General features: G+C 36.4%; 1 protein-coding gene across 5 annotated transcripts in view; it reads right to left on the bottom strand.

Annotated features, from left to right (window-relative positions):
* The window catches only part of WDR72 (WD repeat domain 72), a 129,925-nt gene that overhangs the window by 97,480 nt on the left and 20,332 nt on the right, over positions 1-12,113 (bottom strand). For all 5 annotated transcript variants that reach the window (XR_008451933.1, XM_054078127.1, XM_054078129.1 and 2 more), the window contains 7 exons: positions 10,423-10,542; positions 8,331-8,476; positions 7,872-7,968; positions 4,977-5,118; positions 4,237-4,482; positions 3,493-3,713; positions 1,942-2,137 (listed from right to left, as the gene is read on the bottom strand). Coding sequence is in view for 4 of the 5 variants with exons in the window: in XM_054078127.1 (XP_053934102.1) it covers positions 1,942-2,137; positions 3,493-3,713; positions 4,237-4,482; positions 4,977-5,118; positions 7,872-7,968; positions 8,331-8,476; positions 10,423-10,542 (1,168 nt within the window). In the remaining variant the exon portion in view is untranslated. The remainder of the gene's footprint in view (positions 1-1,941; positions 2,138-3,492; positions 3,714-4,236; positions 4,483-4,976; positions 5,119-7,871; positions 7,969-8,330; positions 8,477-10,422; positions 10,543-12,113) is intronic.

Below are 12,113 nucleotides of genomic sequence, written 5' to 3'. Positions count from 1 at the left end.
TGCTAATAAAATTCAGGCATTAAGACCTTCAAGGACGTCTCATTCTCAATTTGGTATGTACTTAGAAAAAAGCCTAACTACAGTTACACGTTTTAAAGAAATGTCCTTTTTAAGCTGTGAACGAAAAGAAAATATTCTATATCAGTATTTCCCTCACGTGAATTTCTCATCTATTTTCAACAAGTTTTGAAAGAGCGATGAAGATGTAGATAGAACAGCTGGAGACTGGTAGCATCTTTACAAACTTCTCCACAAAAGCGTGTGTGTTTATTAACGACTGCTGAAATGCCTGCTCGAGCTTCCCTTAGTGACAACAGGCATCTAGTACAATACCTTTCCATTCTACCTTTTATACTTCACCACTAGGAAAAGTGACTTTCTGGCAATCGCTACAAAACAAGCAACTAGGCTATGATAAGAATCAAATTAACGTCACACTGTTGCTGTTTTATTTGCTTTATGCTAAAGCGTGGGGCAGCTACAGCTTACAGCTTCTCCTGTTAACAGCAATATTGTTTGCATAAACTTCAGTCACTCAGCAACAACAAGACTGTTGAATAATAAGAAAAACAGGTTAATAAGTTGAATGCTATATACAAACCTAATGGTTTCAGGTCACACATTCTCTTCTTAATTTTTTATTAATTTTTTGAACACAAATATTTAAAAGAATTTAAATCTCAAAATACAGTGCAAAAGTACAAGAACTTCATAGAATAACTTCATATTTTTGAGTAGCTGTAAGAAAAACACACTGGGGTAAAAACAAGGGTTTTAACTGAGTATAACTGTTAGTTCAACTTAATCTTATCTTAACCCCCTTTTTTTTAAAGCAGGATCTCAGGACATTTGGGAAAAGTACCAGAAGGCATTTCCTGTGCCAGTAGCTTAATGATATTGAGCAGCTCACTAACACAATAGGCTTGTAAATTATGGTGTACTCATTTTGCCAAGTCATTCATTAAGCATAGATATTTTGTACTTTAAAACAAGGGACATTTTTGTCCAAAGCAGTCAGCCGAGGCAGCGTGTTGTAATAACTTGTAAAATATATTATGGTCAGTGTTATATTAGTAAAACTACGTTTTCATGCAGTATTAATATGCTGTGCATTTCAGTGGTTCTAGGCTCATTATGTACTTCCACCCTCCCAGCACACAGCTCCAAGTCGCATGGAAACACTATATTGTAACGTCTAGTACCGTTACAGCTTCTGATAGTTCTGTCAAAGTTTGAATAACTATATTTATTACCCTTGGGAATCAGCATTACACATTCAAATCACCTGAGAATCTACAGTTTAACATATGAAACACTCAGCTTTAGTTTTCCTGATGACACAATCCACAGAATCACCAGGTTCAAAAAGACCTTGGAGATCATCAACTCCAACCCTACCTGTCTACTACTAAATCATGGCCCCAAGCACCTCACCTACCGCCTTTAAAACACCTCCAGGGAAGGCGACTCAAGCACCCCCCTGGGCAGCTGTTCCAGTTGTGAGCTTTGTAATTACCTTCCACTATTAACTGAATGTCAATTAACTCAAAAGGGTTCTCAGATCGTGATTGTGCTGAAGAAAGCAGAACTTTGTGCTCTAACTTGGGATTGTTAGGACTGAAAACTTCATTCTTTTTAATGAAGACAATAACTTATATTTTATTTATAGCTTCCAGAAATATTCTAATCAATTCACTGCAAAGTCAGCTAATCATCTAATTGTGAGGATCTGACTTAAGCTATCATATTTTACTAGTGACCTGTCCTGAACCACATGAACACTTTGCTTCTTGCTTGTTCATATGAATGTTTAAACTTTGTAATTCATATATTCAATGAGTTAATATTTCTGCTTTGGTCTTCTATAAATTAGGTTTGTATAACACCACAAGACAAGCAAATCTTAAGGAAAGGGAATAAAAAACCTCTCCGTGTTATTACCTGTTTCAATTTCCCAAATATAAACTGAATCGTCTTCACATCCAACAATTAGCAGATTTTCAACAGGGTCAAATTTTATCTTCTTCACAGGAAACAGATGTTTTCTGGCATGTAAGAGACATACACTCTTCTGAAGGTGTAGAATTGCTACCGAGTGATCACTGCACACACAGCACACTATGCTATCATCCTTTAACTGCAAAACAGAAAGAACTTCAGATTCAACTGTAACCAGAGTCACAGCCACATAATTTTAACAAGCCTGGTGAAAGTTGTCCACTGATTTCTTTCCCATAATGTACTCATTTTAGGACATGATGGTTCATTTCAGCCTACACCTCCAACTTGTCTTTTAAGAGGCTAGCTGAACAACCAACCTGATAGGAAAACATATGATCTCTTCTGATTTTCCCTTTAAAAAAGATTAAATACCACTTATTCCCATAACTTAGTCTATCAAAGCAGTGATTATATAGCCAAGTACACAGAAGCAGATGTCTTAGAAGAGAAAGCAGTAAAAAATAACCTTAAACCAAACTGCTCTTAGTGCAACATAAAATTACGTCAGCTCCTATGTCAAAAAACCCAAGAGCAATATACTTCTAATGAAAAATTGGGTATGTTACAATTTCATTTCACATTGCACGGATCTGATTCTGCAAATCCTTCCCTTCCTGCAAGCAATTTTTGATGACACATGAAGGAATTCACCCTATAGAAAAATTCAGCCTTGTATAAAGAACTGAACACCATCCAAGCAAGCATTAAATCCTATCTAGTTTCCAGAAAAAGGGCCAAAGAGAGCCTTACAAGCATTAAGAACTTACGCAACTGCAAAACATTTCTGACTACTTAATGATAGCATGCAAGTGAACTTTGAGTCAACCATAAGTATCAAATATGTCTTTTAAATGGAAAAGACTGAAATCCCAGCATCCTGGAATACAGCAGGGACAGAATTTCTTCAAGAAAATTTCCTGGAGTGTTCAGTACAATAATCGTCTAAATTTTAACTTCAAAATTCATTTAAAGAAAAACATGAAATTATTCTAAATCTTGTAACACACAAAATCATAGATGCAAAGGACCACCACAATGTTTCAGGAACCGAAATCAAGCATGTACATTTAGATTAAAGTACTATTGGTCCAAACCTTTTCTTACTATGTTTAAACTCCTAGCCTTACTAATTACAGTTTTTAATTTCAGAAGTTAGGAGATATTCAGATTAACATATAGATTGACAACAATTATATTAAAAATGGTGACTAGAATGTTACAAGCTTCAATATATTATGCCACCAGTTTAAGATTGTTCTTTTCTGAATCACCGAAATTACAAACTGACAAGAAATCAACCCCTGAAATTAAAAGCAGCTTTCGAAGACAACAATTAAATGACTGTAAATTAAGGTTAAAGTGCTGCAAGATAGAAGTATGGTCGGGTAGTTTTTCCTCTCATATATGTATACACATACACACACACATACACAGATAGAGATACTTTGGGGGGGGGGGGTTTGAAATATCACTTATTACGCCTTTACTTACTCTGTAGTTTTCTGGAGATTGTAAGAGCTCTGTCACTGGACCAGACTGCAGCTTAAACTGATGTATGATGTCTCCAGTAAATATATCCCAGCAGATCACGACAGAATCCTGGCCCCCTGATAACAGCCAGCTTGGATCAAATGTTACTGATTTATCATGGGGATAAAGTAAACAAGTGACCCTGCCACTATGGCCGTTCAGAACCTTATAAGGTAAATTACCTGAAACAGAATGGTACATAAATTATTTCAGTCCTTTAAGAATAGAGGTTCCATTTTCTGCAGTACACTTGCTAAAAGTTGGGGGATGCAAAAGACTAAACAACAATTTTTTTACATATGATCAAATAACTTCGCACATGTTGCTAAAAGGAAGGTCGAAGGTCTGTACTCTGAGATTCAGCTACTGAGATGTACCCTTTTATTCCTTCAGCAGAAAGATCTTTTAGAGGGAAAAAAGACAAAGGTGACTACTGTCCAATCATAAGATCCTCTCTATCTCCTTCGAGGTGATTCCATCTCCACAGCCATTAGACTCCTAACAGTGCAAAGCACCTTGACAGTACTAAAGCTGTGATCTGACAGATCAGCTACAGAGGGAGAAAGAAAATCATAATCTTCCATTTTCCTCATTCAATCCCTGAACATCACCCCTATTTTTTAGAGAATTTTCACAGGGATGTTGGAAGCAAACAGTCTTCTGTGCTTGACCGAGATGCATTTGGACAAAATTGTTAAAACTTACCTTTCAGCAAAGACATGTTTTCTAAAAGCCTTGCTCTTGCAGCTTTTAGACCTACTGTTACAAAAATTCTCCCATTTTCACATCCACACACGAGCTTATCAAGACTGGGTATATATACAGAGGAACTGATAACTGCACTTCCAATTCCATCTTCAGATGCAGAAAGATGATCAATAATGCCCTCTGACATTGAGTGGTGCTTATCAAAATTATCCTGAAGTGTCCACGTTGCTGTAATTGGGATCTCTAGGGGGTGGGGGGAGAGAGTCAGGAATTTTTAATTTTTTTTCCTTTTCAAAACAAAAAAAATCCAAATAAAAGCAAAACACATTTTCATCTCTTCATTGCTTGCCCTAAGTTATCCTTTCTGCAGCCTAGCAATGGCAAGCCAGCAGTTCCTATTCCAACACTAGGTCACATTTCACTAAATCCTTTCTTTTATATCTCCCCATGAACAACCATAAGCAGCATCAACTAAGTAAATTTTGATGACATTTGGTAGAGAAGTATTTATGGGCAGAGAGTAAGGAAACAAGAACATTTATTTGTTCAGTTCAGCAAAGAATTTCTAGACACTCCTCTTTGTTATCGTCCTGCTCCTAACTACATACAATCATCACACTATGAATGAATGAGCATCACTTTCTAGTGCAAAAATATTTTCGTGACAATTTAAGTCTCCATGAAAATTGACTTAGAGTAACTAATAAGACAGTATCAAGAGCACAAAATTGCCAGACCTTTTGGCGAACCATCAAATGTTGACACAGGGACATCAGGAACATGCCACAAAGTGATCCTTCCTGAAGGTTCACCAGAAAAAAGAACCTTATAGAAAGGCTCCTTTCTTTCATTCATGAAGCCCATAACAAAAGGAAAACTCTGCCAAAAATAACAATAAATCAATATTCTGATACAAAAGAGGTGATAATGTAATAATTAATTGCAAATTCAAAGGTTTTTTTACATCAAAAGCTGTAGGAATATAAAACAAATAATGTTTGAACCCTCACCTGCCATTAAGTTCTGCTTAGATCAGGTTTACCCTGCCTACTGCAAGGCCCTCAAAGATCATGTCTGCTTTGGCAGTATCCTTGGCTAAGCCTACATCCCAAATGGAAAAGCAAAATGGAAGGGCTCCCTAGGTTTACTGTCTCTAAATGGAGAATCTATAAATAGTATCACCAACACATAAAAAAAAAAAATGCAGTCAAACTGATAAATTTCATATCAAAACAAATTAACAAATTCAGTAAAGCTTCCATCAGGATAGCTTAAACTACTACAAATAAAAAGATCAGAACTATGCTTTTACATAGATAAGTAATAGTCTATAACACCATCCTTTAGACACCTGGAAAAAGATACTACAGAGGCATATTATCAGTAATAAACAGACTTACTGACATCAACCTAGTTTCATTTAGTCAACACAAAAACTCATTGCAGCATATTTCTCTTGGAAAAGCACCATGTTTTTACTCTCCCACAAAGACCAGAAGTCTGTAAATTTTCTTTGCCTGTCAATATATTACCACAAATAATAAAGGGAAGCCTCTAATTGCTCAAAACCCTTGCAAGAGTTAGGAAAATGGGGAATCTTCAGGTATGTCTATATTAAGATGTTTGAGTTTACACCAGGCATCTACTTTGGAAGTGAATGCTTAGGATAGTGTTGCAATGCTGTCTTCAAGGATCAGATTGGGATTCTTTCTGCACGAAAATAAACTGGGAGAAGCGTGCAGGAACACAAAACACCCACGCCAAAAACCCCCAAAGCACGCCCTGTACTGTAGAAAGTGTGGATGAAACTTCATCAGCACAAACTGTTTTGTTTCACCCATCACCTCTTCCCAGGTAGTGTAGACACAACTTGACTCTGTTTGCTCCTGCAAGACATTTTAATAACATCTTCATATTTTGGATCTATTTTATTTACAACATTGAAATCCATGAGTAAATTCCACAATAACCAACTTTACTGTAATATGGTCGAGTTTATAATTTAAGAATAGAGATCAAAATGGGTCATCACACAGGCAGTCTTGTAGTTTCACAAGTCTGCTACACAATGTTTTTCAGATAGCATAGGAAATATTAAGCCATAAATAGTAGAAAAGGGCAGGAGACATTAAAAAATGCATACTTTTGGGGGAAGCTTCCTACAACCACTGTAAGCCTATTATTTGCTAAGCCATGGGTTTCTAGCTATTTCTTTTCCCTCATGATATCTGACCTTCTGGCACCCTTCAGCAGTTATCCTATCTGCTTTAAGATCACAGCGTTCTGGGGGAAAACCTGAAAGGCTTTTGCTATTGCCCTTCAACTGAAAATTAAATGTCAGGCTTTGCAAGAGTATGCAACAAAAATACTTTCTAAGAGCATATAATGGTCAACAGAAAGAAAAAAGAACACTAGAAAACCTATATATTTGACAGTATTTCTAGTCAGGTACAAATGAAAATGTCTCCTTTGTACATTTTCAGAAGCTGTTTAAATACCTGCCTGAGCTCACATGCAAATACAGCTCAAACTGATGCAACTGCAAGCAGGAATTACATTCACATCTTCCAATAACTACTATACATAAACAGTATTAGCAATAAGACTTAAATAAGCCAGAACCAAAGCTCCATAAAAAATTTTTTTCTATATGTTTTGATTCAATTTTTGCCAAAGAACCCCTGCTACATTTTTTTTTTTCCTACCTCCTAATTCTAGTCAATTTTCCACTTTAAATCAACTGCTTTTCCTTACCTATTTCTTTGTGGTCCTACAAAGCGCTACTCAAGAAGTGGGTAACGGTGTAGGCTTACCAACATAGCTGAGACCACTTGAGCTACTTTGCCCAAGTGGTAACTTCTAAATTTGAAATTGGTGTGACTAAATGCATATTCTCAATCAGAAACATAAAGATGACCTACTTCTTTTAGCTTCCTCTTTCCTTAGCCTTAGAGGCTTCTTCAAGCAGAGACCATCATCCTGAAAAGTCACGTGTCTAATTTTGTGCACTGAGGGTACTGTCATTCTGCTCACAGTATAAGAAAGTTCAGCATGCAATTATGCCTCCGATGGCTCAAGATAACAGTATTCTGGATGAAACGTCACAGATTCAAATTGCTTCAATTTAGGATGCATGCGCATGAGAAAGAACCTATTTCGGTAGTTACACTGAAACGTGCAGGCATTTCTTAATAGAACAAGAACTAAACAACTTGCCTACAGTTTGCTTGCGGGCTGGCTTGTATGTTGTTCTGCAGTTTTTAGTTTTACATTTTTAGAGTTCAAAGTAAAAGCTTTTAAAGCTATTTTAGGCCACTTAAAAAAACCCAAACCAACAACAACAATAAAAACCACTCCCTTTTTCAGAAAAGAACACTTCAACAACTAGCCAAACCATAGCTGCAAATACAGGGTTTCCTCCACCACAAAAAAGTAAATATGGCCAGAATTTAGGACAAAAATATGCTATAAGCATCCCTGAGTTTGTAACTACAAATTTTTAAATAAAGCAGTAAGCCTTACTCATTGTTTTCATAGAACAATTAAAACTGTCAACAATTTTTTAGGGATAATAACAGCAAACAAACAATGAATGAACTTTTAAAACTCACTGTCAACCTTTATGAATTTACCTTATTTTCCTTCACATCAGTAAAGCAGAGTAAGTGAGGATAAACAGTTTCTTTCAGCACCTTTCCCTCAGCAGGATACGTGCTCTTAGAAAGCCCGCTGCATCATGTGAGGAAAAAATAGAAATTAAAAGCTTTACAAAGTTGTATTTTTTAGAAAGCAGAAAAGTAACATCCATGATTCACAAGTTCAATTAAAAGTTACCGAATAAGCAATTACAAGCGACTTTTTGAAACCACAGCACCAGCTGCCCACGTTCTACATGGCTAATCTTATTCCTGTGTCCCCCGCTGTGTCAAACAAAGACTGAGGGCTGTCAAACTCAGGGTAAATCTTTGAGTGCCAAAGTGGTTTTGTTCTGGTTTTTGATCATTTGCAACATGCAGAGATTTTCCATAATAAACCTCCCAAAGTTCATCTTGTACCTGAACTATTTGTGTGAATTTCCCATCTGAGCCCACCTGTTTAGCAGCTGGTAGATGTAACTGTGGCCATCTTCTGTCCAGATGATAAGTCTGTAAGCTGCTAGTACTTCACCACCAGCGAAGTACTGGCCACTTTTACAGAATTCAGTACAAAGCAAGGAGAAATCACAGAAATCGTAGACCTAAGATCAGAAAAAACCAAGCAAACAGAAACAAATAGTACTGGCACGTTCATTTTAATTCAAGCTGGTTTGGGGCCACAAGTAGAACATAATCTTGACTCCTTTTGACTACCTTTTTTTAAAGCCAAAGTAGGTTTCATAGTACCATTACCACAAAGTCAGAAACAAATAGTATACTTTGAAGATAAAGAAACTGAAAATAAAAAAAAAAAGCAGCATTACAGGCTTCTGTTGTACGAGGAGATTTCAGATCAGATTTATTTTATTTTGCCCTGCATTTGTTATTTTTACTGGAATATTAACTTCTTATAAAGAGGTAGGTAATGAATTTAGCACATAAATACAACATCAAAGAATTTGATAGAAGCTATAAATGCTTCTGTCTCTATTCTTTCAAAGACAATCCGCTGGTCTAATCACCACACATCTTAAAGCAGATTTTTTCCTTTGGGGAGCAACAGAGATTTTTCTTTTTTTTGCAAATTAATTGAAAGCAAAGAACACACAATCCCCTTTGCTTGCAAGAATTCTCCTCTCTCTCATTTCTAGAGCCAGTAAAAAAATATGAATTGTTTGCTTCCTCTGACCTTCCCATTTTAAGCTGAAACAGGATACAACTAGGGCAACCTAGGATACTGTCTGCTTGTTCACATTCCTAGTTTCATTTCATGGGGAAAAGTATTCATAGCCACATTTTTATCATTTATTCCAGCAGTATGAGGAAATAGATTTCAGAATAAGAATTCCTACAAAAATATTCATAGCTAATCTCTATTCATTACCTAATTTCTAACTAATTTGCTCTGTATTTTTGTTATTACACAAGTGGGTTAAGAAGCCACTCTAAACACATACGTGAATCTCCCCTACACTACCTACCACATGGCTTTAATGCACATTAAAAAGTAAATGGCATTAAAGAGTAAGATCATTATCATCATCATTATTTTAAAGCTGTATATTCATTAAAACATTGAAAAAAATCCAACATGACTTATGTATCTATAAAACTACTTCAAGCAGTAAAGAGTAAAATATTAAAATATTAAATATTAAAATATTAAAATGCGTAATGGAGGTATTACAGTAAACATGCACCTCTTGTGGAAAAACACAGAAATTACTAGAAAACAACGCACATTACATGGATTTTTCCATGAAAAACCTATCCACCCTATTTATTGAATTTCTTTATATGTGGACTTTATGAACTTCTTAAATACTCCAAGAGCAACCTCAAGGATACCCTACAGCTGTAGTATTCAAAGTTGATCCAGGTGCATCTGAAATTTCTGCTCCTCCCTGCCAACAGCAGTGGTGTTTGGATCAGGTAGACAGGTTGCACTTAGGATTATTTTAAGAGGAATGTCATAACATTAGGAAAAAGAAATACAGAATTTTACGAAGTTCAGTTTAACTAAAATTAAAAATAAACTAATAACTTTCAGTAACTACACAACGCATATATTTTCTTACAGCTATAAGAAAAAGTGATATAGTTTGGCATCTCTAGTTCACTGGCTTCTTTTAGGGGAACACAAGCTGTTTTCTCTGATGGAACAAAGACTCCTAGTTACCAAGGACTTGCCAACTGTGATTACTTATGTCCTACTTAAACAGTTTTTGTGCATCTTTTTCTCCCTTTGAGACGCACTGTGGAAGGGACTATGATGCACCCAATGCTCTCAAGCTGACTAATAATACATAAAGCAATCCCCTTTCTACTCAGCCAATTTCATATCAAACTTTTAAAGCAGAAATACATCCATAAAAAGAAACACTTCATCTCAGTCAAGCAGTTAAGCAGACTAGGGATAAAGTGTACCATTATATCTGGCAATTACTGAATGCTTTTTCTTAAAGAAAACAAGTATCTGCATGTAAATATCTCATCAGCTTTTCAAATTAACAAAATTAAAAAGAAACTGTAATGCCCAATAACGTACCTGCCAGCACGTGGAGCACACAATTAGAAGGAGCCTCTCTGTGTACGTACAAAACCGTACTGCCTGACAATTCATACAGTCCAGAGATTTTGATTCCTTCTCACACACACTTTGTCTCTCCTTAACAGCACAGAAGAAAAAAGCAGTAAGATTTATTCTAGATATCTGACCTTTTAATTTTAGGGTAAAAACAAACCACTGAATATAAACTTGTTACCATACACTTTCAAAATGCAAAGCAACATATAATTCCTAATTAAAAGTGAGATAGGAAGACAGCAGGGTAAAAGCACCGTGTAAACAGAAGACGTTCAGCATGGCACAGACCTTGACTTCACTTAAAGTGATAATGAATACAGAGAAGGACTAAAGGTAGGTCATAAATAGCATCTGGTGTAATAAGTATCCGCTATGTATTCCTCAGTCAAAAAGATATCTACAACTTATAAACTAACAGTAGGAGATTCAGAATGGCTGATGTATATTCTGCTTCCCCGTTTCCATTCGTACTTGAAACCAGGTTAGTCTGAGATTAATAGTGTTGTCATATATCTTGTTCAAACTTAACAGCTTTAAAAAGTAGTGGAAGAGTAATTCATTTTCTTAGCTTTTTATTGCTGAATGCACGGATGGTTTAAAAAAAAAAAACCCAAACAAACAACGTATGTATTTTCAACATTGTTGTGGTTTGACCTAAATTAGAGTCAGTTTTGTGACTTGAAATCAGTTGCTCTAAGCAACTTCATTCTCTGAAAGCTAAGTGCATGTTTGTGAGACAGTGTTCCCCTCCAGAAGTGATAACACCGTGCTGGAATGCAGAAAGGCCAATGCTTATACTTATTCCTATAGTATCCAAGGCCACCCTCGAGCTGGTGAAAAAGGGCCACACCTGCAAGGACAGGACAGGTGTCCTGAACTGACCAACAGAGTATTCCATCCCACATGCGTCACACTGTCTAAAACAGAGATCACGAGGGTCTCATCCCTCTTGTGCGATGGCCAATGTCCAGTGAGGACCTCATCTGTTGTTGCTCCTGATCCTGGATCCATGCTTCCCGAATCCAGTTCCTGAGTCCTGCTCCCTCCTAGACGCAGACCCATTCCCTCCCGACTGCTCTACAGTACCTGTGGTGGCGTATAGTCACCAAGGGGGGGGCACAACCTTGTTATGTATATATGATATATACCCATTTTATTACTTTTAATTATTTTCATCACTATCATTTCATTAAAGCTGTAGTTTTACTTTCCAACCCCCAAGCCTTTTTCCCTCTCATTTTCCTTTCTCCTTTCCCTAGGGGTGGAGGGAGAGAACTGAGAGCCAACTGTACAGTTTTGGTAGCTGAAATTAGTCAGGTCAGGGCTAAACCGTCAACCATTTTTGCACACATACTTGACTTAAAAGACCATCATGCTCAAAAATATTATATTGGAATTATTTTTATTTATTATTGATTAAAACATTGATGTTTTCTGTTTTGACTAAAATCTCTCAAAGAAGGCGTATGCTGGTCATGGAAAAATGGCTATCAAACTGCAAACCATCCTCTCACTACACCTTGCAGCTCCAATTAATTTTGATTAAGTCCAACAATGTTTTTTAAAATGCTGCTGTTTAAAATATAAAGCAGCTGGATTGATACTAACTCCGCACTTCTCCCTTCACAAAACAAGGTCTCAGGCCATAAACG

The sequence above is a fragment of the Cuculus canorus genome, chromosome 12 (assembly GCF_017976375.1).
Source record: "Cuculus canorus isolate bCucCan1 chromosome 12, bCucCan1.pri, whole genome shotgun sequence".
Taxonomy (NCBI): Eukaryota; Metazoa; Chordata; class Aves; order Cuculiformes; family Cuculidae; genus Cuculus; species Cuculus canorus.
Note: the sequence above shows the minus strand (reverse complement) of the source record. Positions and strands in the feature narration are given on the sequence as shown.